At 55.3% G+C, this 26,766-nt stretch overlaps 3 protein-coding genes across 4 annotated transcripts in view; 2 read left to right on the top strand and 1 right to left on the bottom strand.

Moving 5' to 3' along the window:
- FBXO42 (F-box protein 42) overlaps positions 1-4,555 on the bottom strand; it is a 50,377-nt gene extending 45,822 nt beyond the window's left edge. The window contains exon 1 of one of the 2 annotated variants that reach the window (XM_030507726.1): positions 4,446-4,555. The gene's annotated coding sequence lies outside the window, so the exon portion shown is untranslated. The remainder of the gene's footprint in view (positions 1-4,445) is intronic. The other variant, XM_030507727.1, reaches the window with a different exon arrangement.
- A 176-nt stretch (positions 4,556-4,731) lies between these two features.
- SZRD1 (SUZ RNA binding domain containing 1) lies at positions 4,732-20,793 on the top strand. Its single transcript, XM_030507981.1, has 5 exons — positions 4,732-4,789; positions 6,043-6,242; positions 16,305-16,354; positions 17,261-17,515; positions 18,671-20,793. The coding sequence occupies exons 1-5, from the start codon at positions 4,732-4,734 to the stop codon at positions 18,771-18,773; spliced, it is 666 nt and encodes a 221-aa protein (XP_030363841.1). The 3' UTR covers positions 18,774-20,793.
- Positions 20,794-21,987: 1,194 nt separating this feature from the next.
- NECAP2 (NECAP endocytosis associated 2) lies at positions 21,988-26,717 on the top strand. Its single transcript, XM_030507873.1, has 8 exons — positions 21,988-22,136; positions 22,995-23,095; positions 23,965-24,069; positions 24,283-24,364; positions 24,798-24,906; positions 25,242-25,404; positions 25,551-25,635; positions 25,977-26,717. Exons 1-8 carry the CDS (start codon positions 22,000-22,002, stop codon positions 26,017-26,019), a joined length of 825 nt encoding a protein of 274 aa, XP_030363733.1. The 5' UTR covers positions 21,988-21,999; the 3' UTR covers positions 26,020-26,717.
- Positions 26,718-26,766: the final 49 nt, after the last annotated feature.

Here is a 26,766-nt window from a genome sequence, read left to right as displayed (position 1 = left end):
CCCCACCGGCGCCACGGGCAGAGGCCAGGCAGCGTCTCCTGCAGTCGCCGTCAGTGCGGTGCCGGCAGCAAGAGCTCTGCTGGTGCTCGAGCTCCTGCTGACCACGTTCCTCCCATCAATCAGCTTCTTAGGGAGGGAAAATCCCAACCAGCTCCCAGCAAACAGCCGTGTCGTTTAAAGCGAGCCACAGAGGATTCCTTTAAGGCTTTAGGGAGGTAAAGCAGATGGGGAGGGAAGGATAAATAGTTTCCTCTTCAGCGATATGAGCTTGCAAGCAGGGTGGTGGCAACTGCAACCCTGTTATTACAGAACAGGGAGGACTGCTCCGTGTCCCCTCTGAGGCTTCAAGGGACAGGGAAATAGGGAGAGAGCCCCAGGGAAGAGCCACACACTCAGTGTGCGGGGTTGCAAACGGCACCAACAAGCCCACCAAGCACAGACCTTCACGCAACTTGAGCCCCCTACAGGGAAACACGACCCAGCAATTCCATGTAAAACACGTTTCCTGAGCCACCCAACAGGCTGGAGGAGGATCTGCTGCAGCTTCCACACATGCTGGGAATTGGCGTCTCTTTTTGTAGGAGTTTCTTTTATTCCCTGGCTAATGATAAAGGGGATGTGCTGAGAAGCAAAAGCACTGTGAGCCAGGGATGCATCACCATGGGCAGAGCTGCTCTTTCTGTCCTACCTGTCATATCTTATGTCCAGTTGTTTAGGGAGGCTTTAAAATACCAGATATTCAATGCTAAGAAAGACAGGACCTTCCTTGAGGAACATCCCAAATGAGAGCACCGCTGCCACTCAAGGACACCCCTTTCTAACTGATAACCACAGCCTGGCCTCACACCGAGCACGACATTATCACATATCACAACACTCTAGGACATCACAGCATCCAAAAGTCAGGTTCAGAGCAGGCTGAAGCACCTCTCGTGTCTGCAGAACAGGTCACAGTGCTCTGAACACTGAAGGTCCAGGAGGTTTGATGGAGTCGTGATGGGGAAAGAAAACAGCTGCCTAAAAACAAATGCAGGAAGAGAGCGTGTTCCACAGGGCAGAGGGAAGGTGGTGGCTCCACGGAGGAGCTGAGCTCAATAACTGCAGGATGGATGTGACAACCACGGCACAAAGTAGCTGCTTTTGGGGTTCTTAAGGTGTTTTGGGCAGGTGCCTTCACACAGTGGCAGGAGGAGCTGATGTGCATCCGATAGCAGCAACAAATGAGATTCACTGCAAGTGCTTGACTTGTGCTTTTTGGACAGGCTGCACACACTGAGCCCCTTCCCTGGAAGCTCACCATGAGGATAACGGCACCAAAGGGGGTTGGGATCACACAAATATGGGGTTTGTTAAGGTTAACGTGTATTTTGGGTAATGACCTTGAGCATTCAGTGACAGCCCCTTGGTCTTGCCCCCGACCCGAGGCAGCAGGACACCTCCTAACACCGTCCCTTCCAACCAACTCAAACCAAAGCATCTCTGCACCAAACACAACGTGCTGTGGAGACCTGGGGGACCCTTAAACGCATCTCGAAGCCCTGATGGGGCTGTCGCTTCTGATCTGAGGTTGGACAAGGCTGGCAGTGGAAGGGAGCATCCCCACTCCTCATCAATATGAACCTCCTGAGAAGCCCCAGATCAATTCAAGCAGCTCGACCACCTCACCTTCAGCCTTCAGAAGCCCACACTGGTACAAAACATGCACAAGCCCAGCATAAAATAAGCCAGACAAGCATTTCAAAAGGGGTCTGGAACATAGGAAGAGATAGAGCACATACGAGTTGCAAACGTTGCCTGGACTATATTAAGGAGGGGGGGAAATGAACATTTGAAGCCACAGATGTTTCAGTAGGCGTTCAGCAAGCAAAGATAAATACCATAGAAATGGGGAAGCAAACAGAGACCACAGCATGGTCCAGTGTGGAAGAAGCAAAGCTCTAAGAGAACATCTGCAGCTTCTGAAAGCAAACTCCCGAAGGCAAAAGCCATGTTTGCTGCACGTTGCTCAACACCAAGCACAGTGTTCGATGCTGATGCATCACCCTGCTCTCCTTTAATCTAAGACACAAGCAAGTTGAAAAGGGATTTTGACCTGAATATCTACACGACATCAAAAAGCTGCATTAGCTGTTAATGGCAGCACAGCCCAGATACCTCGATGCAGCTCTCAGGGATGTCACAACTGCAGATGGTCCCACTCAGGTCAGAAAACGCACTCAAAAGGAGCTCCAACCTGCAGAAACACACACTGAGCACGTTATCAGGGCCACTTGTTCTCTTTTCACAGGGTTTTATCTGGATTTGGACCGAATCTGAGCCTACCTCTGCCTCTGACACCTTTCAGAAGCCCTCTCAGCCATCCCCACACGATGCTGCATTGCAAAGCCAAGGGCTTGAAGCTTATTTAGGTCCAACCTTAAGGACAATTTCCCAGGGCAAAGCTTGGCCCAGTGTTTTCCAACAAAGCTTGCCATGCCTACATACACAGGGAAAAAGAACTTCCCTGCGAGGAGCAGCGCTATTTACACAGAAAGTGGGAAGCCTTTTCCAGCAGCCCTCACTCACATCCTGTGGAAGCAGCTGGAATGGGCAGCGGGCGAAGCTGCCAAACCCCAACGCTGCTTTGAAGCCCTGCAGAAACCTTTACAAACCAGTTGTGTGCTGGGAACACAGGGAGAACGGACCATCCCCATCCTCCCAGAGCAAACTCCAGCGGGTGGCACTCCTCCTGAGGCTGAGGGAACTCCAATCACAACTGGAAAGCACACATAATGCTTGGAAAGCCAACAAGCGGAGCAGTAAAATCCTTTCAAACCCCAGAGCTTCACTTGCTACGGTGGAAAAAATGCTGCTTGGGTGGAGCCACCCATCAGTGAGAACATCAGGTAACACAGCAGGAAAAACACGCACAAACATCTTCGCTATGTGAAAACAAGCACTGGATGGGATGCGGTCTCTGCTAGGAGCACGCCGGTACAAAAGACACAGTGAGGATGGGACACGATGCAGAAACAACTCTTGTTTCTTGCCCCAATCCTGCCCAGGGTCCTGCTCTCTCCTCTCCCGGTTCTGGCAGCAGGGAAAGACCGACCCCAGGCAAACCCAAGGGACACAACCTAAGGGAAAGGCACCGGTCTTGAGCCTTTCTGTGGCACGAGCGTAAGGGAAAAGGAAGGAGAGATGGTGGTGGGAACACGCAGGGCTACGGAAATGAGGGAATAACAGCGAGCCTCTTAACTCTTGAATTAACCACCCAGCTCTGAGATTTGGCTCTTCAGCAGGGCCAAGCCCAGGCTGCAACTGCTGCGTTGTGCTATCAAACAGCTCATTAGGGCACTGCATCAGCAGCACGGATTTGGGGCTTCACGAGGCAGAGGATGGATGCAGGCTCTGGTGGGTAAAGGCATCCTTCCACCAGGTTACAGATTTAGGTCAGCAGCATCTCCAGCGTGATGTATTGTAATTCATGCTCCTTTTAGGAGAGGGGAGGACTTCCAGCTGCTGAGCTGCCAGGCTCCCCAGTGATAATTAAAAGCCATTTTAATCCCAGCACCATCCCCGGTGATCAATCGGGTTATCTACACCCAGCCACAGCCCCCACTGTACCGAACCGACTCACCACACCGCAGCCAAGCGCCTCAGTTGTGTTCTCTTTTGTTCTTCCCCCAAAGCATTCAAGATTATCAAGAGCAAGATTCCAAGGCTCCTGTTCCCGTGGCTCCTACCAAACGCCCTGCTCCATTTGAAAGCCCAAACGGGCTCCAAATGATCCCTTTCACCCCGGAGAGGGCTGCAGAGCATCTCGCAAGCAGCATGAGCTAATCCTCCCGAGCCCCTGCAGTGTGTGCTCAGCCCAGCCCCATCGTGACAAGGGAAATAACAATAAATAAAGCCATTCTCTAATCACCCCACAACAGATTAGCAGCGAAGACAATGGGCGGGAACGACCCAAACGCCGCTGGGCTGATAAATACCAATCTTACCGACTCGACACAACGCTTTCGGGACCAAAACAAGCGCACACACACCCGTGGGGCGAGCAGCACACAAGGCACGAACGCGGATGCGAGTCCAGACGGGGATTCGCAGGGAGTTAATGGGGAATAACCAGAGGCTGAGCCTCACCTTTGTCTTTACACCGGGCAGCCCGGCACCCCGGACGCGTTTTGGGGGGGAAATCCGGTGTTTTTTACAGCGGGGGGGGGGGGCAGGTTTTGCCTACCCGCAGCAGTAACAACACCCGAGGCTGCGCTCCCCTCTCCCGCGGGGAGCGAAGGGGCGAGGAGCACCCCGCAAGCCGGCGGCAGAGCGGACAAGAGGGGCTCAGCCCCTCCACCGTACCCCCCTCCAGGCGAGGCCCGGCCTGCCCTCAGGGGCCCGCCGCCCCGCTCCCCGGTTAAAGGCCAACGCCCGCCCCACGGAGCCCGCCCCGCGGAGCCGCTCACCTGCCGCCGCCCGCCGCAGCCAGGCCGGGCCCTCAGGGCTACCGGGGCCGCCGCGTCGCCCGGGTGACGGCTCGAACCGGCGCCGCCATCTTCCTTCCTTCCCTCCCCTCTCCTCCCCTCCGCCGCCAACCGCCGCTCCGGAGCGCACTGCGCAGGCGCCGCCCCGGCGGCTTCGCCTCACGCAATAACGCGGCGAGGGGCGCCATGATGGGAAGGTCAATTCGCGCCCTCCGCCTTCCTCCATGGGGCGAGAGGGGGGAGGACGCCATGTTGGGGAGGTCCCGTCATGGCGGGAGAGGCGCGGCCGCCATGTTGGGGAGGTCGCGCTGAGGAGAAGGCGCCATGTTGGGGAGGTCGCTTCCCTTGGGTTTGGTGCCCTAGGACATGTAGCCATCTCCCTTTCCTGCACAAAAGAGAAGCTTCCTTTCTGCTGCTTTCCTTTCCACTGGGGAATGATGCCCTGGAAAAGGCGGAGGGGATGGAACAGGAGCTGGGAGGCAAAAGGAATCTCTCCCGCTGCTGCTATAATGGTGCATCTTCAGGCTGAGCTGACACAGGCAGAGTCCTTCCAGGGGTCACCTGGATTTGGGGTTCCCGCTGGGTTTTCCCTGTGACAGGAAATGGTGGAAGTCTTTGCCGTGTCATTGCTGCCCGGGTGGAAGCAGAGGGAAGAGGTCGAGCGGGTCCTGTGAGGTGGAACCCACTGCAGCTCTCATGGCGGTGGGATGTGGCTGATCTGCTTGTGGGGCTCTGAATGGAAAGGAACAGCTTTGGCAGGACGAGTTCTCTGTGTCTCCATGCGGGGAGGACGGGTCTGTGCTGTGCTGGGAGCGCTGCTCAGCCTGGCTTCCATAGGGAAGCTCTGCCCCTCCAAAGATGGACGATACCGTGTGCTGGTGAGGAGGGATGCAGAAGTAAAACAAACCAAGTTGTTCTGCAGCTGAATCCGCACCCACAACGTTCCTCCATCTGCCCGGAAATGCCAGTCCGATGGAGAGGTTCCATCACAAGTGGGGCTCAAGGGTACTTCCAAGCCAAAGAGAAGGATGCACTGGGAAAAGCCGTGTCTTGGGGCAGACTCAGTGGCCAAGGTTTAACGCTTAAAATACAAGACATTAAATATGAAAGAGCTGATAAATCCCTGGTGTCATCACACACTAAAAGCAGCCATAACGTTAATGCCTACCAGCATTTAGGAGCAAAAGGAAGGATTTTGGGGCAGTTCTGCAGCTCCCCGTCCAAACAATGAGTTTATTTATGGATTTATTGATCTTTTAGGGTTTATTGATTGATTTATTGATTTTTTTTATGCTGCTGGAATGGGGGAATGAGACACAACCCTCACCCTGGAGACCTTCCTGTCCCTCAGCACTCAGGTGGTGAACGCACTTGTGTCCATCCCAGCAAGAAACGGGAGGAAATGAATAAATAACGTTTTATTTTGGGTTTAAAGATCGAGGGGCAGCTGAGGCGTTAAGGGAGCAGAGGTGGGAAGGACGGACGGGCCGTGTGAAATGAAGAGACTGGCTAAATCAAGGGAAACCACCCCAAAACCTCGTGTGCTCCCAACCCCGCCCCGGGTCCTCCCGCCCGCCAGGGGGCGCGGGCGCGCCGTCTCTTCTCCTGCCCCCTCCCTTCTCCCCTCCGCTCGGCCGCACGTGCTCGCCCGCCTCACCTCTCCCCGCGCCGCTCGCGGCGGTGCGCGCATGCGCGGTGCGCGGCTGGCGGCGGCGGAGGGCAATTAAAATGGAAGATGAGGAGGTCGCCGAGAGCTGGGAGGAGGCGGCCGACAGCGGGGTGAGCGCGGCGGCACCGCCGGCATCGGGTACCGGGTACCGGGCGGCGGCGGGGCGCGGCGGAGCGGGAGGGGCTGCCGCCGGCGGGGCGCGGCCGGCGGGCCCCGAGCGCCTGCTAGGCCTCTTAAAGGGACCGCGGCCTCGCTCGGCGAGGGGCGGGGGGGCTGCAGCCGGGCCCCAGCGCCTCCCGCTCGCCTCTCCTCCATCCCCCCGGTGCGGGAGGAGCCGCTGCCCGCCCCTCCGGCTGCCCCCCCGGTGTGCGAACACACTTGTCTGTGCCTCCGGCCCTGCGGGGCTGCGGGCAGGGCGGCAGCGGCCGCGCCGGGACAAAGCTGCGGGCGCTGGGGAGCGTGGGGGGGGGCTGCGGGGTCCCTGTGCGGAGGAGCACGGCGGGATGTGCCGCGTTAAGCCCCGCGGGGGGGGCTGTGTCTGCCGGGGGGGTCACAGCAAAAGCCCTTTTGCTCCCTTGGCTCCGTGTTAACGTGCTGCTTCATTAGGACGAACCGTGGCTCGGAGCTGAGGTTCTCGCCCGCTGTTAACAGCAGCTCCAGAGCTGAAGTTCTCCCCCCTGAGAGGCTCTGAAGCGTTTCTGCTTGTGAACTGAAGCCATTGCTTGAGCAGGAGGGTGGGTTGGGGTTTGGGGGGGGCTCAGACCGGGGCAGAGGAAACCCTCTCAGCCAGGCACGCTCCTGTTGGAGCGTGTTCATTAACAACCAGAGGGCAAAAGGACTTTGTAACAATGACTTGGTGAAAAGGCTGAGTTTGAGGCTGGCCGGGAGATTGGGTTACGGCTGCCCAGCAAGAGGGTGGCAAAATAGAGCCTGTAACTCAACCCTCCCTGAGCCCAGCGCTCGCCCCGTGCCAGGGCCTGGGGAGCCTCGTGCTGGGTGCTGCGGTTCAGTCACTCCATGAAGGGACATAACTCGTGTCCCCGGAGCTGCTGATAGCTGCGGCCTTGAGTAATGGTTTAAAATTGTAGGGCTGCTCAAATCCCGGGCAGCAGTTGTCTTTCCTTGTTGTCCTTTCCAGCCTGCACCTCGTAGGTGTGCTTCTGAAGCCCTTAGAAGGAAGAAACCTTTCTCACCCCCTTTTCCAGCCCAAACTCGTGGGGTTTTTGCCTTCATCAGCTCCCTGCTGCTGAGCAGGGAGATCTCTTGAGGAGCTGCTGCTACTCTCGCAACTGCTTTGGCAGTTGTTGGAGTTTGGGAGCCTGCAGAAGCAAAGCTGTCTGTGGTAGGAGCTGCTCTTGTGTAAGACAAGAGCCAGGAGCTGCCTCCTGGCATCTGTTGTGATTTAGAAAGGTCATTTTGAACCCGTGCCTGGCAGGAAGGAGCTCCTCTGCTGCTGCTGCTGGCCGCAGGAAGCACAGTGGGATGGAGCAGAGGAGAGCCCAACCTCGGCCCAGCCATGGTCCGGGTGGATGTCGGTGCAGTTGGGCTGTGCTGCTGCAGAAATCAGAGCTACCAGAGGAGCAGAGGGCAGGGAGAGGCTCTGCTCGAGAGAGCAGCACGACTGGTTCACTTGTTGGCTGGTCTCGGTGCCTGAACCCTGCTGCAGTTGTGGGCCTGGAGCCTGGGGCCTGCCTGACTGAGATGGGCCTGGTGGTGGTGGTGAAAAAGGGTGCCCAGGGCAGGGGTGTGGGGTGGCCAGGTCCTGTCAGCACAGCGGTACCTGCGTCTTCAGGCAGGCTGAGAACACTGGGGCTGTTCAGCCTGGAGAAGAGAAGCTGCGTGGAGACCTCAGAGCGGCTTCCAGTGTCTGAAGGGGGCTACAAGGATGCTGGAGAGGGACCTTCATCAGGGACTGGAGTGATAGGACAAGGGGTGATGGGTTCAAACTGAAAGAGGGGAAGTTCAGGTTGGAGATAAGGCAGAAGCTCTTCCCTGTGAGGGTGCTGAGGCGCTGGCACAGGGTGCCCAGAGAAGCTGTGGCTGCCCCATCCCTGGCAGTGTTCAAGGCCAGGTTGGACCCAGGGGCTTGGAGCAACCTGCTCTAGTGGAAGGTGTCCCTGCCCGTGGCAGGGGGTTGGAGCTGGTTTAAGCTCCCTTCACCCCAAACCAGGCTGGGATTCTGTGATTCTGTGGTTTTCTTCTACTTTTATCTTACTTGCTGTGGGTTGGAGGCGGCACAAGCCAGCAGCAGCCAGTACTCAAGAGGAATATGCACTAAACATGTCACACATCAAGGAGCAGCTTTAAACACAGACTCTTCTCCTCATACTTCAAACACTTGAGGGCCCGAGTTGGTATTTTCTATGTTAGACCCCTCAGCACATCTCTGAGGGAGCAGCAGAGGTGTAGCAGGAGATCCCTGATGTGCTTTGGGATATGTTGCTTGCTTCTCAGTGTGTAACTTGTTAATATTCCACCCAGATGTGTTCCTTAGGACAAAGAGCACATCCGATGTTAGTGCTGGGGGGGTACTTTTGGGTGTTAGGCTGTGAACTTCTCCGCAAGGCCTTCAAGAAGGTGCTTCCAGCCTGCCCAGAGATGCTGCAGCCTCCCAGCTACAGTTCACCTCCCATCCCTCTGATAGATCTGCCTTCCAACAGAGGCAGCACTAAAATCTCTTTGAAGTTGAGGGGAACCCCCCCAAAAAAACCTAACACAGACCTTCTGCCTTGGTTTGGTCAGTGTAGAAGCTGCAAACCAGCTCCTCAAGCATGGCTGCTGGTGTCTACATCTTCAATGTGGCTTCCGTTTGTGTTTTAGCCCCCTGGGCCACTGGAATTCCCCAGTGCTTGGCAGGGAAAGGAGCAGCTCTTTGGGTACGTGCCACCCCCTGAGCGACCACGTGCAGCAGAGCTCTGGGTTCTCTCCATCCCTGTTACCCCACTGCTGCCTCATGACGCCTTGAAAAGGCCCGTGAAAGGGGGAGGTTTTGCTGCTCTCGGAGTTACAGGTGGAAAACAGGGTGTAAATAACAACTGAGGCATCTAAATGAGGAGTCTGGGTTGGTACACACTCAGATGACTTCATACAGGGCTTTCGTGTGGCCTGCCTGGCTGTAGGGAAGAGGGAATCAGGGATGAGGAAGGTCTATTTGGGACAGCTCAGGCTATTTACCTGCCTAAACCTAATAATTAAGCATCAGGCGGGAAGCTGAGCTCCAAAACTGGGCTGGAAGCCCCGTGTCCTGGGTCACAGGTAACCCTCACTCTTGAACTGGTGCCCTTCAAGCTCTTCAGGGATTGCTGCTTCCTTTGTTAAGCAGAATTTGAGTGTATCAGTGTCATCTGAATTCAGAACTTGCTTCAAGTCAGAATCTGTGCAATGAAAACATTACTCTGGCAGCCCAAAATAGGTTAAAAACTATAAAACCTGGTCCTCTTGGGTGTCTTTTCTTTTTTCCACCTCACTTTGCTGCTGAGCACTTTGCTGATGGACAGTTTGCTCCCAACTGCTGCATCCAACCTCCCTGCTGGCGCTTAGCACTTACCCCAGCATGGTCCAGAGTCGAAGCCCCTTGCTCAGGCTGCACCTTGCTTCACTGGTCACCACCAGCAAGAGAAGCTGCCCCTGATGATCTGCTCCCAGCCACCCCGGGAGGATGTGAGCAGCTGAATGTGTGGCACTGAACTTTGTCCCTCGTGTGTGGGGACAGGGGTTGTCGCCTGCTCGCGTTGGGGCACTTGGTGAGGACCCACGGTGGGGAAGAAAACCTTGTTTCTGTCATCTCTGAAGTGGTCAGAGGGCCTGGGTTTGACCCTGCAGCAAAGGCAGAGTGTTCCCTGCTTGTAAAGCTTTTAGCTTTGAGTTGCTAAATGGGATTTGGGTGGGAAAGGACCTTAAAGCTCCTCCAGCTCCAACCCCTGCCATGGGCAGGGACACCTTCCACTAGAGCAGGTTGCTCCAAGCCCCTGTGTCCAACCTGGCCTTGAACACTGCCAGGGATGGGGCAGCCACAGCTTCTCTGGGCACCCTGTGCCAGCGCCTCAGCACCCTCACAGGGAAGAGCTTCTGCCTCAGAGCTCATCTCAATCTCCCCTCTGGCAGGTTAAAGCCATTCCCCTTGGCCTGTCCCTCCAGGCCCTTGTCCAAAGCCCCTCTCCAGGTTTCCTGGAGCCCCTTTAGGATGGGTTTTGACTTCACGGACCAAAATGCTGTTTGTAAAGCTTTGGCTGACTGTTTCCTTGAGGTGTTTGCAATGTGTCACCAAAACCTTAACGCTGGGAAAGGAAAGTTTCTGTTCCTGCTGCTCAGCGTTGCTGGGGCAAAGGAGGTTGGTTTGGTAAGAAAAAACGAGCTGGGAAGGGAATGGCTTTGGGGATGGTGCAGCAAGTCCTGCCCGTGTCACTCAGACCTCGAGGAGCAGCTGGATGTGACCCTGTGCAGGGACATGGGTGCGAAGGCAAAGGTGATCCTCAGGATAAAGGATGTTCCAGTGCCTGAGGAGAGGGCTTTTGCTATGTTTTAATCTCTGGTTTGCTTTTAGGTTGATAAAGGGTGTCAGTGAATTCCCACTCTGCAGCCGGGAAGTGTCTGTCCCCAGTGCTTCCCCCTCCTGTAACGTGTCTGTGCTGGGAATACCGTGTGGCACCCGCCAGGCTTGTTCCCAAAAATACTCCTGTGTCTTGTTTCCCGGTATCCCACTGCATTATCTACCTATGGAAGATGTAAATGCCAACGCAGCTGAGAAGCATCTGAGGCTTTCTCAAGCACCATCCACCGCCAGGGCTTAACATAAGCAGAGTAACATGGGGAATTAATTAATGGAGCAGTTTCGATTCCCAGGATAGCCTCAGGAATGGGAATGTTCCAGTAATTAATAGACGATTAATTTGTCTTCAGAGCCAAGAAGTAGATACCTAATGAGGAGTCAGCGCGGAGGTAGCTGAGGATTATCTGCTCCTGCTTGTACTTGGTGGTGGTTTTGGTGAGTGTGTATCTGCTGCTGTGAGGTGTTAGGAACCGGGAGCAGCTTTGGTAACCTCAGCTCCGAAAACCTGAGTCTTTAAAGAAGAGAACATGAGCCAGGCCTTGAAGGTCATCTCCTGTCCTTTGGAAGATGCCAGAGGATCTGGTGGTGCTTTGGTTCAGACAAGGCTTTGGCTCAGTTGGTGAGGGAGGATGCAGCTCCAGCCCCAATTCCCTCTTTCTGGGTTTGATCTTACACATTGCTTGAGTGAGGAAAGGTGGAAGGTTGTGCTCGGGAGGAATGTCCAGTAAATACATCCCAGACTGTGGTTAATGCTTTTCTAGAGCTGTATATGTGACATGTAATCCCCTATCTAGGAGAGCCTCCTGTATCCATGACGATCCTGGTAGGTGAATCCTGGATTCCTGCAAAGTCACCTCATTTGGGAGGTAGAGGGGAATCATCCTCCCAGCAGAAGGGGTTGGTATAAAGCCCAAACCTCTGCCTGCTTCACACATTCAGTCCTGGTTACTCACTAAACTGGAAATAACCCCCAGCACTGTCTTCTTGTTCCTTCCCCTGTGTCACCAGAGCTGCTGTTTAGTCTGTTCAGAGTCTTTGCTGGCAGGGATGGGAAGGATAATTCCATATCCATGTCTGATGCATTACAGTTACTCCAACAAAGTTCTTCCAGCCACGGCTAGGGCTGACTCCAGCCTCTCCCTGTGCTTTGCAATACTCTGGAAAACTGGGTTTCCTTGGGAATGTGCCTAAACGCCAGGTGATCCATGGGGACACCCCTCCTGAAGGACACGTTTGTGGGGTGTGGGGGGCAGCGTCTGTCTCCAAGTCCCCATAACATCACTGCAGTGTCCTCTGCGCTGGTGGGGTTGTTGTTTAGGAGGGGTCTGAGCAGCAGGTTCGTGTGTTGGTGTCTGTCCAGCTCCCTTCCAGGAGGTATTTTCTCAACCCTTTTATGCATTGCTATTTGTCTCGGGGTTAAAGGGTTGGAAGGATGGCTGGAAGGGGGCTGGAGTTGTTTCCATGATGTCCTCCCCTACAAATGCAGCTTAAATGTCAAAGAACAGTGTCTTCCTCATGCTGTGTGTGTTTGGGTCCTTTTTAGTCCCCAGACATAATAGCCCTAAAAATAGTTTGCTGAGATTCTTTGCTAATCCTTGGGGCGGGTGGTTTGAACTGGGGTGGGTGTGTGTGAAGTATAGAAATAAGGGGGGGGTTTGAGTATAGAAATAAGTTGATTTGGGAAATAAAAGCTGGGAGAGCTTCCTAAGGAGGTTCATAGCTGGGATGTGGGAATGTGCAGCGTGATGCCCTGGGGTGCCAGCTCTGGTGGCCTCTCCTGTGGGCTCGTGCCTTTGGGTTGTTGTAGTGCTTCTGGCATCCACCCTGTACGTCAGGGCCTAATTTTACCTCCTGACCCCCCCAGCTGGGTGGCAGCGTGACACAGCATCGGACAGGGGGTGACATCAGCAGACAAACACATCCCCCGGCGCAGCGGCAGGGAATTTTGGGGTGCTTTTTCCTTAGGAATAAGCCACATAAAGGTGATTCTGCTGCTCCAGCTTGTCCCTTCGTGCAGTGTGATCCCCGTGCGAGGCTGCTGCCTCACCTTGGGGTGGCAGCGTCATTCGGGGCTGCCTGTCTGCACCCCTGATGCTCTCCACATCCAAGCACCTCCACTTCCAGACACAGCCATATTCAACACCCAGAGCTTGACTCTTGCTGAGGGAAAACAGGGTCAATCCCTGCATTCCAAAGGGAACACAACACTGAACACATTGAGAGGTGCATGTGAGGAGGGAGCTGCTGTTTTCACACTAGCCATCCGCTTTGAACACAAAGAGAGGCTCTTTGTAGCCAGGGGAGGCAGCTGGAATCCTCTCAGCAGTGCAGCATCGTGTGAGACTGACAGTTGTGTGGATGGGGTGAAGTGGCACGGGTGTGTTTGGGGTGCTGGTTGTTTTGTGTTCTGCTGGGATATTTCTGAAGCCAAGCACATCGTGGCTCTAAGCTGATGCTGGAACTTGGAGGATATTTTAGCTGCCTTTTACTTTGCTGCTTGGTGAAGAGCCAGCATTTGGTGGCTTGTGAACAGCATTTGGTGACCATTGGCAACTGTGGAGGGATGTGGAGACCTCAGAGCAGCTCCCAGTGTCTAAAGGGGCTCCAAGGACGCTGGAGAGGGACCTTCATCAGGGACTGGAGTGACAGGACAAGGTGTGATGGGTTCAAACTGAAACAGGGGAAGTTCAGGTTGGATCTGAGGCAGAAGCTCTTCCCTGTGAGGGTGCTGAGGCGCTGGCACAGGGTGCCCAGAGAAGCTGTGGCTGCCCCATCCCTGGCAGTGTTCAAGGCCAGGTTGGACACAGGGGCTTGGAGCAACCTGCTCTAGTGGAAGGTGTCCCTGCCTGTGGCAGGGGCTTGGAACTGGAGGAGCTTTAAGCTCCCTTCAGCCCAAACCAGGCTGGGATTCTGTGATGAGAGACAAAATACAAGTGTTTTGCCAGCAGTTGTCTGCACAGGAGCAGGCAGGAGTGAAACTGAGACTGTGAAGGGCTTGTTTTGGGGAGCAGCGTGTCCCAAGCACAGGGTCTGAAGGATTCCTTGGGATACGTTTGTGTGCGTTAAGCAGAGCACAGGAATCTGTGTGTTTCTGGCAGGGCAGCTGCAGGCTCTGCCGTCAGAGCATGCAGTCAGAGGAAGTGTGTGTGTGTGAGGGTGTGCAGCGCTGCTCAGCCCTGTGACAGCCGCATTAATCAGGTGTTTGTCACCCGCTGAGGTCGACCCGACGCTGTGCAATTACAGGATCTCATTGTCCAGCACCTGGACCACGACTTCAGCCCCAGGACTGACCTGCACAGCCACCAGGAATGTAGGAATGTGGCTTTTGTCAAACCCAGCTCCTGTGCCAGGGACGAGGGAGGTGAGAGCAGGCAGAGCCTTCCTTGACATGCTTCTGTGCCCCTTGGGCCTCACTGTGGGCTGCTGAGCTTGTCTCATGTGGTTCAGCACCACGGCTCTTGAAGGTGCTTTCCCCACCCTGCATCATCTTCCTGTCATCCGTCGCCCTTGCTGAAGGCTTGAAAGAGGGATGTTTAAGGATGTTCCTTCCAGTTCACTGCTTCCAGATCCCCCAGGGAGGTGTGATGAGCTATTTGAGTAGGAAAAAGTGTTTTAAAGACCCTTCTCCAGCAGGATGCAGCCTCTCCTGGTGTGGGCAGATGGGAAACCCCTGTCCCTGAATTTGACTTTCATTGTTTGCTGCTCTCTGTGGTCTCCATCCTTACTGGGACATCCATTTCCCTGCTGGCTGATCCTTGGTCTTTGCAGGTGGGAAGCAGCTGACGCACGTGTTATTCCTTCCTCCTGAGCAACTCTGGGATGGGATTTGCCTCCCAGTGAAGAAGAAGGAACCTGCAGGTTCATTTGCCCTCGATGGGAGGCTCTAGCCACAACCTGGCCTCCAGCTCAATGGTACATCAAGTCCCTGGTTTTGTTCTTGCACATCACTCGTCACCTCCCAGTACAGAGTTTGGGAGAAAATCCAACCTCCCACCTTTTGTCTTCACAAACACTTATTTTATTATACATGGAGGCTACTTTGGGCTGCTGGCCTGCAAAGAGCCATAGAATGGTTTGTGTTGGGAGAGACCTTAAAGCTCCTCCAGTTCCAACCCCCTGCCACTAGAGCAGGTTGCTCCAAGCCCCTGTGTCCAACCTGGCCTTGAACACTGCCAGGGATGGGGCAGCCACAGCTTCTCTGGGCAACCTGTGAGGCCTCCCTGGAGCCTTCTCTTCTCCAGGCTGCCCCAGCCCAGCTCTCTCAGCCTGGCTCCAGAGCAGAGCTGCTCCAGCCCTCGCAGCAGCTCCGGGGCCTCCTCTGGCCTCGCTCCAGCAGCTCCACGTCCCTCTTGTGCTGTTGCCCCAGAGCTGGATCAGGACTGCAGGGGGGGTCTCCCCAGAGCGCAGCAGAGGGGCAGGATCCCCTCCCTGAGCTGCTGCTCACGCTCTGGGGGTGCAGCCCAGCACACGGGGGGGTTCTGGGCTGCGTGACCAAGCACAAACACTGTGGTTTGGCATCTTGTTGTGACTTGTGTTCGTTCCCTGCTTACTGGGGCAGCAGGGAGTTACTGTGCAAACCAGTTTCTTCCCCGGGTTGCGGTTTGTGACGGCAGGCAGGGAGCTCACAGTGCAGTTAAGCAAACCAGCCTCAAAAGTAGAGCAGCTGCATCCTGCCAGAAGCTTGGAATTCCTTCAGTATTGCCAGTTATCAGCTGGTGGAACTGGGACACTCTCAGGTAGCTCTTTTCCCCTTTTCATTGATGATTAACCACATCGCTGCATCAATGAGGATCTGATGATCCCATTGAGGCTGGGAAGGTTACCTAAGGAGAGTCCAGGCCTTGAAGCTGGCTTTGTTTTCCTGGTTAGCAAAGATTCCCTGCAGAATTGCTGCAACTGCAAAACACCTTTAGGAAGGTAGGTCCAAGCCTGGGACAGAAGTTGACGTGCTCAGAGCCGCGCTCGGTTGGCACTGGGGGTCTTTGCAATGTCTTTCTGCCGATGGATGACTCTGATGATGGCGCAGAGGGAAGGGGAAGCACAAGGAGGCTCAGCTCTGCTCTGCTCCTTGGGTGCATGTGGGGCAGGGCAGGGCTGGTTTGGGCAGGAGGGTTCATTGCAGCAGGAATGTGGCCCTGCCGGCCAGGCCTCCGGATGGCTGCAGGCTCCGGGGCTGAAATCAGGCGTACAGAAAGATGTGCATCGCCCCGGCCGGCGCCTGCTGCTGCTGCTGCTGCTCTGCCCGAGAGGCTTGGTGCCAGCTCCTGCTCGGATCTGGGAATACCTCGCTGCGTATTCCCATGGCTCCTCACCCTTAATAGAGCTCTGTTGCCGGCTGAAGTCCTTAAAATGAGCCATGAGTGCCCCTCAGCTACCCTCGCGCCGTGACACACGGGACCCACGGCCTGCTGGAGGTGTATTAATGGCTGTGAATGTAGGTGGTGGCTTGGCTTTTGTCTGCTTCTTGATTTGCAAGTCATCCTCACATGGAGACACACAGGCTCTTTCTGTCCCCTTTATGGTTTCACTCTAAAGTGGAGTGAAATGTGGGTGCAGACAGGCTTAAACTCCAATCTCTGAGATAAACCTTCAGATTTTCATGTTTCATCTTCTTCCTTTCTAGGAGATAGACAGACGGTTGGAGAAGAAGCTGAAGATCACACAGAAGGAAAGGTAACGATGCTGCACGGCTTGGTTTAAAACCCAGCCTTATTTTCCTGAGGTGCTCTTGGAGATCTGCAGGTCTGGGGAGAGGGAACAGCAGGGAAACGGCTTCAAACTGAGAACGCACCGAGTGCCGAGTTCAGAAGTAGGGAATTCCATGCTCAAGCCACTAGATGGCCCTTTCGATCCATAACAGGGGAGTGGAAAGCTGCTTGGGAGTGAGTTTATTTCAGAGCTGGGTCTTTAGCTGCAGCTCTGGGGAAGCCAGGTAAGGAACAGGCACTCAAAGGGTGAGTCAGGTAATCCCAGCCCTAAATTGGTTTGACAGGTCTTGCATCAGTGAGACCTTCTTTTCCTGCTTCCTTTGGGTTGGGATGGGGGGGGTGTGTTACTGCCTGCTGGTAGAAACGTTTCTAATCACTTCTGACAAGTCTTTTGTTGGTTTGGGTTCATTTTCAGCCCTTTGATTCCTGGTAGGGCACTCAAGGAGTCATGGTATGGCTTCTCTGGGAATTCCACATAGGGAAGGGACCATAACAACAACTCAGGTGGTGACAGGGACCAAGGCTGGCTCTGAGGTGTGAAATGGCAGCTTGGGCTGGGCAACCCTAATGGTCCTTGCAGGGAATGGAATCACGGTGCTTATACCAATATCTTCACGCAGAAGCACTGGAACTTCAGCCCAGTATCTGCTTCCCTTCACTTGGAGGTGGGGAAGGCGGAAGGGACTGATTTTCCATCCCCTCCTGAGCTGCTCTAGTTTAGGGTTACAAATCTAACAAGCTCTTTAATTACCACAGGCTGCCTCTTAATCACAGGATGACATCTGACGGGCAGGAATTCCCGTGCAGAGCAGGAAAACCCTCTCGGTGCCAGGATCGAGACCCAACCGCGTGTTTTTTCCCTTTCCAACAGCAGAAAGTCCAAATCTCCTCCTAAAGTGCCGATCGTGATTCAGGACGACAGCCTTCCCGCAGGGCCTCCCCCCCAGATCCGCATCCTCAAGAGGCCCACCACCAACGGCGTGCTCAGCAATCCCAACTCCGCCAGCAGGCCGGCCTTCCCGGTGAAATCCTTGGCGCAGCGGGAAGCGGAGTACGCGGAAGCCAGGAAACGAATATTGGGCAGCGCCAGCCCCGAAGAAGAGCAGGAGAAACCCATCCTAGATAGGTGAGAGCAGCTCCTCGTGCACTCTGCGTGCTCCTTGCAAACTCCCTTCTGGAGCAGAAGCTCCTTGAAGAGTCAAAGGGAGGCCATCAAGGAGAAGATGTGCTTTGCTAGCAAGCAGGGTGTCCTTAAGCTCAAATAGATGGGACTGCAGGGAAGTGGAAGTGCCTGATGGGGCTGTTCGGGTGATGTTAGATCCTTGGAAGAGCATGCTGGGGGGAGAGAGAGGCGTGTGGACAGTGAGGGTTCATAGGATCATAGAATGGTTTGGGTGGGAAGGGACCTTAAAGCTCCTCCAGTTCCAACCCCTGCCACGGGCAGGGACACCTTCCACTAGAGCAGGTTGCTCCAAGCCCCTGTGTCCAACCTGGCCTTGAACACTGCCAGGGATGGGGCAGCCACAGCTTCTCTGGGCACCCTGTGCCAGCGCCTCAGCACCCTCACAGGGAAGAGCTTCTGCCTCAGAGCTCATCTCAATCTCCCCTCTGGCAGGTTAAAGCCATTCCCCTTGTCCTGTCCCTACAGGCCCTTGTCCAAAGCCCCTCTCCAGGTTTCCTGGAGCCCCTTTAGGCCCTGGAGCTGCTCTAAGGTCTCCCCTTCAGGAGCCTTCTCTTCTCCAGGCTGCCCCAGCCCAGCTCTCTCAGCCTGGCTCCAGAGCAGAGCTGCTCCAGCCCTCGCAGCAGCTCCGGGGCCTCCTCTGGCCTCGCTCCAGCAGCTCCACGTCCCTCTTGTGCTGTTGCCCCAGAGCTGGATCAGGACTGCAGGGGGGGTCTCCCCAGAGCGCAGCAGAGGGGCAGGATCCCCTCCCTGAGCTGCTGCTCACGCTCTGGGGGTGCAGCCCAGCACACGGCGGGGATTCTTCCTTGGTTATCCCACCAGGACCCTGAGGGTTTAGACTTGAGGAAGCCACCACGTGCAGGCGAGAGGGTGTGAATACTCTTTCCTGCACACAGGTCACTCGGAGGCATTGTGCTGTGAATTCTTTAGATAGAAACTCAAGTGCTAGTTTGGGTTTTGCCGCATTCCTTGTCCCAGGGAGTGATGTGCACCGATTGTCCTGTGGTGCTGGCTTCCCTCCGAGGCGGGTGCAGGATCGCAGCATCCCAGCTTGGAAGCGACCTCAAGGATCATCTGATCCAACCTCCTCTCTCCTTGCAGGCCCCCGAGGATCTCGCAGCCAGAAGACACCAGGCAGCCCAACAATGTGATTAGGCAACCCCTGGGTCCCGACGGCTCCCAAGGCTTCAAGCAGCGCAGATAGAGGCGGGCAGGAGGGAGATGCTGCTGCGGGAGGCAGCCCCCGCTGCCCCGCGTCGCGCCGCCGCCGCCGCGCGGACTTGAGCGAAGGGAACTCCCCGGGTTCTTTGCACTGTGATCCCCTTTGCTCTGCCCACTGTGACCTTCATCCCCACGCACTGTGACCTCCCCTCGCCACCCACTGTGACCCACAGACGGCGAAGGGCTGTCCCCACATGGCCGGGACGACGAGGGGGGGGTTTAAAGGACTCGGATGGGTGCAGGGAGCCGTGGGCGCGGCGCTTGGGCTGCAGCTAGCGCCAGCAATAACGTTTGTTGTCCTCGTCACCCGGGATTTAAGGAAGCGAAACCCCTGGGAATGCTGCCCAGACGCACGTGTTGTCCTCATCACCTTAGGAGCGAGTTCTGGTTCAGAGGATCTCGATTTCGTGTCCTCTTTGCTGTCTGTATGGCAGAGCAGCGGAGCGCATGGGACGGGTTTGAGCTCTTGGGGTTTATTGTGAGAGGGAGTTAAGCTTCCCGCAAGGAATTTCAATGAATTGCTGCAGCTTTTCCCAGCTCGCCTTTGGCAACCGCTTGCTTCTCCTTCTCCATTTCCACTTCTGCCAAGCACAGGGGGAGCAGGCTCCAGATTCCCAACTTTGGGAGCTGTCGGAGCCCGATGACCGAGTTTACATACTGCTCCTGGTAAAGCTTGGCTGGTGTTTTCTGCTGGCTTTGAGGAAAAGCTTCCAACCATCTTCTTTTTTGGTTGTTTTTTTGGCTTTCTTTTTGTATTTGGGGAGAAGGGAGCGTGCCCCATCCCAGGAAAACACTTCCCACCTGGCTGAGAGTGCCAGGAGGTGAAGAATTAGGAATCCATTGCAAGGAGGAGAAGAGCTGGTGCTGCTCAGGTCCGTGGAGTGAGTCTCGTCGCGTGGCCAGGGAGTGGGATATCCCAAGGCTCTGACTCCAAGCGTCACGGATGGTCACGGTACGAGCTGCGTTTCCCTCCCGGAATCACAGACATCAGGGAAGAAAACCAGCGTTGGATAAAGTCTGGATGATTCCCCCCATCGTACTGGCGGCTGCTGGGAAGCGCTATTCCTCCTCCAGCTGCCAGGAAGAGGACAGGGAGGCTGGTGGCTGGTGAAAACGTGGATATTCCCACCTGGATGAAGCTGACCTACCTTAATAGCGAGGGGATTAGATGAACACTAAATGCTCGTCCTGGAGGGGACGGGACCTGGAAAACCGTTGCTGGTTCTGGGCGCATGATTGTGCCGCTTGGTGCTCAGTAGGTTCAGGGGTGAAGGAGTGAATCCCGGTGTCCTCCACGCGCAGGGAAGCGCCCGGGTCCCACGGGACATGTTAAACCCGATCCCAAACGGTGAAATAAACCTGCCTGTGTCTCAAAGCACCCGTTAGAGCATCGATGGGCTCATTGAAGCACTGAGGATGGTGGCGAAGGGGGGGCGGGCAGGGATCCCCCGGGTATCCCTGTGGTTTGGGGGGGGGGGGTCTAATGCTTATCCCGCTCCCAAGGTCAGGCTGAGGCGCTGGGGGGAGCGGAAGGGGAGGAAGGCATCAGCAATAACCGCAGTCACCGCGCCTTTCCTTAAGGATTACCCAAACTAGCTTGGAATAACCCCAAATCCAGGGGGGGTTTGGTGTGGCTGATCAAAGTCGCTGCCTCTGAACTATCCCATCTCCGGCACCGAATCCCCCCCGTTGCCAAACTCTCCAGCACCGGAATCTCTGTTTCCAGCACCCAAAGCTCCCATCTCGGCACTGAAACCTCCAGCACCAAAACCCTCCTTTCCCAGCACCCGTCTCTCCCGGCTCCTCCATCCCGGTGACCAGGAGCCGGCCGGCCCGCGGGCAGGGCTCGGCGGTGTTCCTGCGGGAAGCCCCTTCATCCCGGGAATGCTGAGGATGAGCACGGTACCACGTGTGTTTTCACCCCCCCCTCCCACAACCGTGCGCCGTGAAGAAAACGTTTTATAAAATTGTATTTTAAATAAATGTCTTTAAACTTTTAACGACAAAATCCGTTGGGTTCTTCTTTATCCGCCCCCCCGCTCCACAGGGATGGCTGCGGGAAAGGTGCTGGGAAAGCTCCCGGTGTGAGCAGAGCCGTAGAAATCCCTTGGGAAGGTGAAACCGGGGGAGGGTTTGGGCCATAATGGTGCTGGGATTAAGCCGAAAAGGGGGGATTTTGCCCCGGTTTTAGGCTCGCTGAGGAGAGGGGGAAGGGGCAGCGCTCAGAGGGGGGATTCCCTCACGTTTCCCACCATGGAGGGGGGAAAAAAGGGATATTTAATATTAATTAAATTAACTTAAGTAATTTAATTAATTAAATGTGATTAGTTTAATTGCCACATGCTGACCTCCCTGCTTGGGTGTTGTGCTGGATAACCCTTGGAGGAGGGGGGCAGGCTGTTGGGTGCCTCTGGCTGAATTGGGATGCGCTGGTAGACTCCCTTTTAATTCTTATTAATTAATTATTAATCCCTATTAATTGATTCTTATTAATGAATTCTTATTAATTGATTCATATTAATTCTTATTAATTATTAATGATTCTTATTAATTCTTATTAATTGATTCTTATACATTCTTATTCTTATTAATTAATGCCTATTAATTCTTATTAATTCTTATTAATTCTTATTAATTGATTCATATTCTTACTAATTTTTATTAACTAATTCATATTAATTAATTCTTATTAATTCTTATTGATTCTTACTAATTCTTATTGATTCTTATTAATACGTATTAATTGATTCTTACTAATTATTATTCTTATTAATTGATTCTTATTAATTCTTATTGATTCTTATTCTTATTAATTCTTATTAATTGATTCGTATTAATTCTTATTGATTCTTACTAATTCTTATTGATTCTTATTAATTGATTCTTATTAATAATTTCTTATTAATTCTTAATAATTAGTCCTTATTAATTAATTCTCACTAATTACTTAATTCTTATTTTTAATATCTTTTACCTACGCAGGCAGTTTAAACGCGCCTCTGGCTGTCCCGCCGCAGCGGGGCCGGGCTCTCCGCAGCCGCTGCCCCCATCGCGGTTCCCCGTTCCCGCCGCTTACTGGGACCAGTTCCCCCCCATCCCAGCCCCTCCCTGCAGTGCACCCTCCCGCCCGCCAGGGGGCGCGGCGGCGGCGGCGGCTGGTGCTGAAGCCCCTCCCCTCCACCCCGCCCGTTGCTGAAGGGGGCGGCACCATGGAGGCGGCGGGGCAGAGCGGCGCCGCGATGGCGGGCGCGGCGGCGGAGGAGCGGGGGTACGAGGCGGTGCTGTGCGTGAAGCCGGCCGTGCACGTGTACCGCCTGCCGCCGCGGGCCTCCAACCGCGGATACAGGTGGGGCCGGCGCCGTGCCCGCAGCCCTGCTCCGCCGGGCGCTGCTTCGCGCCCCGCAGCCGCCTCCGCGGCGCGCTCCTGCCGTGGGGTACCGCGGGGTGCTCGGGACCTGCCCCTCAGCCCTGCCCCATAGTCCTGCCTTATCCCTGCCCATTATCCCTGCCCCTCATCCCTGCCCAATAGCCCTGCCTTATCCCTGCCCCATACCCCTCATACCCCGTCCCTGCTCCTCAGCCCTGCCCCATAGTCCTGCCTTATCCCTGCCCCTCATCCCTGCCCCTCATCCCTGCCCCTCATCCCTGCCCCTTATCCCTGCCCCTTATCTCTGCCCCATCCCTGCCCTATACCCCTCATACCCCATCCCTGCCCCATACCCCTCATACCCTACCCATGCCCCATAGCCCTGCCTCATCCGTGCCCCAGACTCCTCATATCCCATCCCTGCCCCATACCCCTTATACCCCATCCCTGTCCCTCATCCCTGCCCCATACCCCTGCCTCCTCTTTGCCCCATACCCCTCACGGGCACCTCCGTCCCCTCCCCGTCACGGGGACGGAGGTGCCCGTGAGGGGTATGGGGCAGAGATGGGGGGCAAACAGGGCTCTGCCCCCCCGAGAAGCTGCTTCCTTGCTGCGGAAAGGGAAGCGAAACCTCTCGCTCGGTCCCTGCCGTCTGTTTGTGTGTGGGGCAGCCCTTTTGGGCTGAAACGAGGGATGTCAGGAGGAACCTTCCTCCTTCCATAGGTGCCCGGGAGGGGGGTGTCTCTCTCGGTGCTGTCGCTGAAGCAGATGAGCTCCACGGGGGTGTTCCAAGAGCTTGGTGGTGGTGTCGGGACCTGCTGCTTCCTCTTCCTGCAGGGCTGCGGAGTGGCAGCTGGAGCAGCCGGCGTGGAGCGGCAGGCTCCGGGTCACCGCCAGGGGCAGCGTCGCCTTCATCAAGCTGGAGGATAAGACCTCGGGTAAGGAGGGGAGAAGGGGAAGGAGGCAGCTCTGTGCCTCTCCATGGCGAGGAAGATGCTGCACCCTGAGCTCAGCCCGCTCCCCCTTCGTGGTTTGCCCCATCCCTGGCAGTGTTCAAGGCCAGGTTGGATACAGGGGCTTGGAGCAACGTGCTCTGGTGGAAGGTGTCCCTGCCCGTGGCAGGGGTTGGAACTGGATGATCTCAAGGTGCTTTCCAACCCAAACCACTCTGAGATTCTGGGATCCTATGCTTAGTGCAGGAGCAGGTGACAGCTGCAGATCACATCCTGCCCTCTCCCAGATGTGGGGTGATCCTTGGGGGTTGAACCTTGCAGCCCCAGCGCTTCTCCCACATCCTCTCATGATCTCTCAGATCCCTTCTCACCACAGCTACTGTGTGGGGATGTGTCCAGACGTCCCGGAGCTGCTGCGAGGGCTGGAGCAGCTCTGCTCTGGAGCCAGGCTGAGAGAGCTGGGCTGGGGCAGCCTGGAGAAGAGAAGGCTCCTGAAGGGGACACCTTAGAGCAGCTCCAGGGCCTAAAGGGGCTCCAGGAAACCTGGAGAGGGGCTTTGGACACGGGCCTGGAGGGACAGGCCAAGGGGAATGGCTTTAACCTGCCAGAGGGGAGACTGAGATGAGCTCTGAGGCAGAAGCTCTTCCCTGTGAGGGTGCTGAGGCGCTGGCACAGGGTGCCCAGAGAAGCTGTGGCTGCCCCATCCCTGGCAGTGTTCAAGGCCAGGTTGGACACAGGGGCTTGGAGCAACCTGCTCTAGTGGAAGGTGTTCCTGCCCGTGGCAGGGGTTGGAGCTGGAGGAGCTTTAAGGTCCCTTCAGCCCAAACCATTCCGTGATTCTATGATTTTTCCAGGGGAGCTTTTTGCCCAGGCACCAGTGGAGCAGTTCCCCGGCATCGCTGTGGAGAGTGTGACAGACTCCAGCAGATACTTCGTCATCCGGATCGAAGATGGGAACGGTGCGTTGTGGTACATGGGGCACATGCTGGGGGAGTCACCTCAGAAAGTGTTCATTGCCCTCTCTGCCCTGATGTGTGAAGGATTCTTGCTTTTGGGGGCTAAATATTCCCAGCATCCAGTGGCAGAGGGATGAGTTCTCCCACTCCCCTGCTTCGGCCACGCTCTTCATCTGCTGCTTTGCAATTCCAGCCCTTCCTCTTCCTCCTTCCCAGGCCGCCGTGCTTTCATCGGAGTTGGCTTTGTCGACCGAGGGGATGCTTTTGACTTCAACGTGGCTCTCCAGGACCATTTTAAGTGAGTTTCTGCCTCTCCCTGTGTCTTCTCCGCTCCGTTTTTGTTGCAGGTGTCCACCAGGAGTGGTGGAGAGGAAGCTGTGAGGTGTGTGTGAGTGGGGTGAAGAGGTGGAAACGCCTGTTTCTCTGTGAAGGCAGCTCTCCTCTCAGATATTTCCCACTCTGCATTAGCAGGGTCCCAAACTGGGCTTCCCAGTCCAAAATCGAGCAAATTCCTTAATTCCTTTCCTTCTTTTCTCGTGCCACCTCTAAGGGGCTGCTCCTGCAGGACTGGGATGCTGCTGCGTTGCTCCAGCAGGAAAGGTGTCAGCTCCCATCCAGCACCTCTGAGTCTCTGCTGCCAAGCAGAGGGGGATGATCTTGGGCAGGATTGATCCTGGAGAGCCTCAGGCTGGTTCCTGACAGCTCCTTTCCTGCTTCTCTGGTTGCTGCAGGTGGGTGAGGCAGCAGAGCGAGCTGGCCAGGCAGGCCGAGAACCCCGACCAGGGCCCCAAACTGGATCTGGGCTTCAAGGAGGGACAAACCATCACACTCAACATCGCGGTGAGGAGCTCTTCCAGCTTGATCCCACCTTTCCCTTGGGTGAAACAAGAGGAAGCAGCAGCTTGTCCCCAAAATCCTGGGCAGAGCCCTTCGTGAGAACGCTGCAGGCAGGGATTTGGTTGTGTTATGGTTCCCAGTTCCAGAGCTGGGTCTGTGGGTTCATGGTGGGGATTTGAGGGTAAAACCCATCCTTGGTTTGACCCTTTTTGCTGCAGAGCAGGTTTTTTCCCCCAGGATAAAGGGATTTGGCTCTGGACGAGCTGTGGCTGGGAGGAATCACGCTCTGGCTCCGGATTGAAACCCGCTACCACCCAAATTCCCTTCTCTTCTTTCAGAACATGAAGAAGAAAGAAGGAGCAACAGGGAACACCAGACCCCGGCCCGTGGCTCCCGGTGGTCTGAGCTTGCTCCCACCACCTCCTGGAGGGAAACCTCCTTCTGGAGAGCGCCCGTCTTCACACTCCACTGCCACCCAGCTCCCGGGCACCCCCATCACAGGTCTGTGCTCACACAGCCAGTAAAGCTCTTTAGACTCTGTTTTATCCATTAAAATGGGGAAATAGAGCGGGGAATCTGGGAAAAAGAGTGGGAAATAACCCTTGGTGTTTGTTTTCTCTCTTCCTGACTGCCCTGGCTGCCGACAGACTCCCTCTTGTCCTGGCCACAGCCGCCTGCTGCTCCCTCTGCCACCACCAGTGACGTGTGGGGAGATTTTGCCAAAGCTTCAGGGTGAGGCCCTGGGTGGTTTGTGTCCTGCTCATTTCCCTGGATAAACCCCCGTGGGGTTTGTGTCCTGCTCATTTCCCTGGATAAACCCCCGTGGGGTTTGTTTCCTGCTCATTTCCTTGGATAAACCCCTTGGTGGGGGCATGGCTGCACCCAAACACCCCTTTGGGATTTAAAAGCAGCTCCAACTGCTGCACATTCCCTGTGTGCAGCGCAGGGCTGTGGGCGCTGCCTTCCTCTTCCTCCTCATCTTCCTCTGGGAAGTTTGGGGTGATCCTGAAGGACTCTCCTTGTGTCCCACAGGTCCTTTTGGCATCTAAAACCTCTTTTTCCTCTCTCTCCAGGTCAGCTTCTACCCAGACGAACACAGGCTGGGTTCAGTTCTGATCCCATCCCCTTGGCTGCTCTTCCCCGCACGGGTGCTGGGATCATTGGGATTCCTTCAGGACCAAAGCAGCAGCTTCAGGACACCCCACTCCTTGCCTTAAATCCCGCCTGGCATCCGAATCCTGCACTAAATGCCAGGAAGCAAACACACACGTGCCTTAAAACACTCCATATGGGTGCTCTCTGTCTTGGGGGGCTTTTCAGCCTGGATCGCAGGAAACTTCCCGAGGCTTCTCCGTTGGGAAGAACAAGCCATCACCTTCATCACCTCCTCTTAATAACAAGAGGGGGAGCGAGTGCTCCCAGCACTGCCCCACGCGAGGTGTATTTTACTAAAGGTTTATGTGTTAGAGCTGCTCCGTGTGTATTTGGGCTGGAAAAACCCTTCCGTCAGCGGGAGCATCCTCCTGGATTCATCTCACCTGCACGATCCCAATGACTGCAACGCTGAGCGTCGCCCTGATCTTCTATTGAGTGCTTACCTCCACGGTGCAGGAGGTGGGGAGCTGGACCACTGCTTTTCCATGCTGGAATTCCTCATTTCTTGCTCTGGGAAGTTTGTTTTTCCTCCTTTATTTTGGGAAGACACGTTTTTACTTCTTCATTTTATGAAGCAGTGAAGGACAGGACATTGTTGGTCTCTTTGACAGAGCTGGGCTTGAGATTCCTCTTTACACAAATAAATATTTTCTTACCTATTCCTGTGATGGCTTTTTTGGTGTCCAAAATCCTGCTCCTGTTTTATTT

This window comes from Strigops habroptila, chromosome 16, assembly GCF_004027225.2.
Source record: "Strigops habroptila isolate Jane chromosome 16, bStrHab1.2.pri, whole genome shotgun sequence".
Lineage (NCBI taxonomy): Eukaryota > Metazoa > Chordata > Aves > Psittaciformes > Psittacidae > Strigops > Strigops habroptila.
The sequence above is the reverse complement of the archived record's forward strand: the minus strand, read 5'-3'. Positions and strand labels throughout refer to the sequence as shown.

What these genes read in the sequence shown, in the direction of transcription:
- NECAP2 (XM_030507873.1), top strand. Translation starts at nt 22,000, where the DNA reads ATGGAGGCGGCGGGGCAGAGCGGCGCCGCGATGGCGGGCGCGGCGGCG. An exon ending in GCTGGAGGATAAGACCTCGG is followed by an intron (nt 23,096 to 23,964) that starts GTAAGGAGGGGA and finishes TGATTTTTCCAG; the next exon opens with GGGAGCTTTTTGCCCAGGCA. An exon ending in GCTCTCCAGGACCATTTTAA is followed by an intron (nt 24,365 to 24,797) that starts GTGAGTTTCTGC and finishes TGGTTGCTGCAG; the next exon opens with GTGGGTGAGGCAGCAGAGCG.
- SZRD1 (XM_030507981.1), top strand. Translation starts at nt 4,732, where the DNA reads ATGGCGGGAGAGGCGCGGCCGCCATGTTGGGGAGGTCGCGCTGAGGAG. An exon ending in AGGAGGCGGCCGACAGCGGG is followed by an intron (nt 6,243 to 16,304) that starts GTGAGCGCGGCG and finishes CTTCCTTTCTAG; the next exon opens with GAGATAGACAGACGGTTGGA. An exon ending in GAGAAACCCATCCTAGATAG is followed by an intron (nt 17,516 to 18,670) that starts GTGAGAGCAGCT and finishes CTCTCCTTGCAG; the next exon opens with GCCCCCGAGGATCTCGCAGC.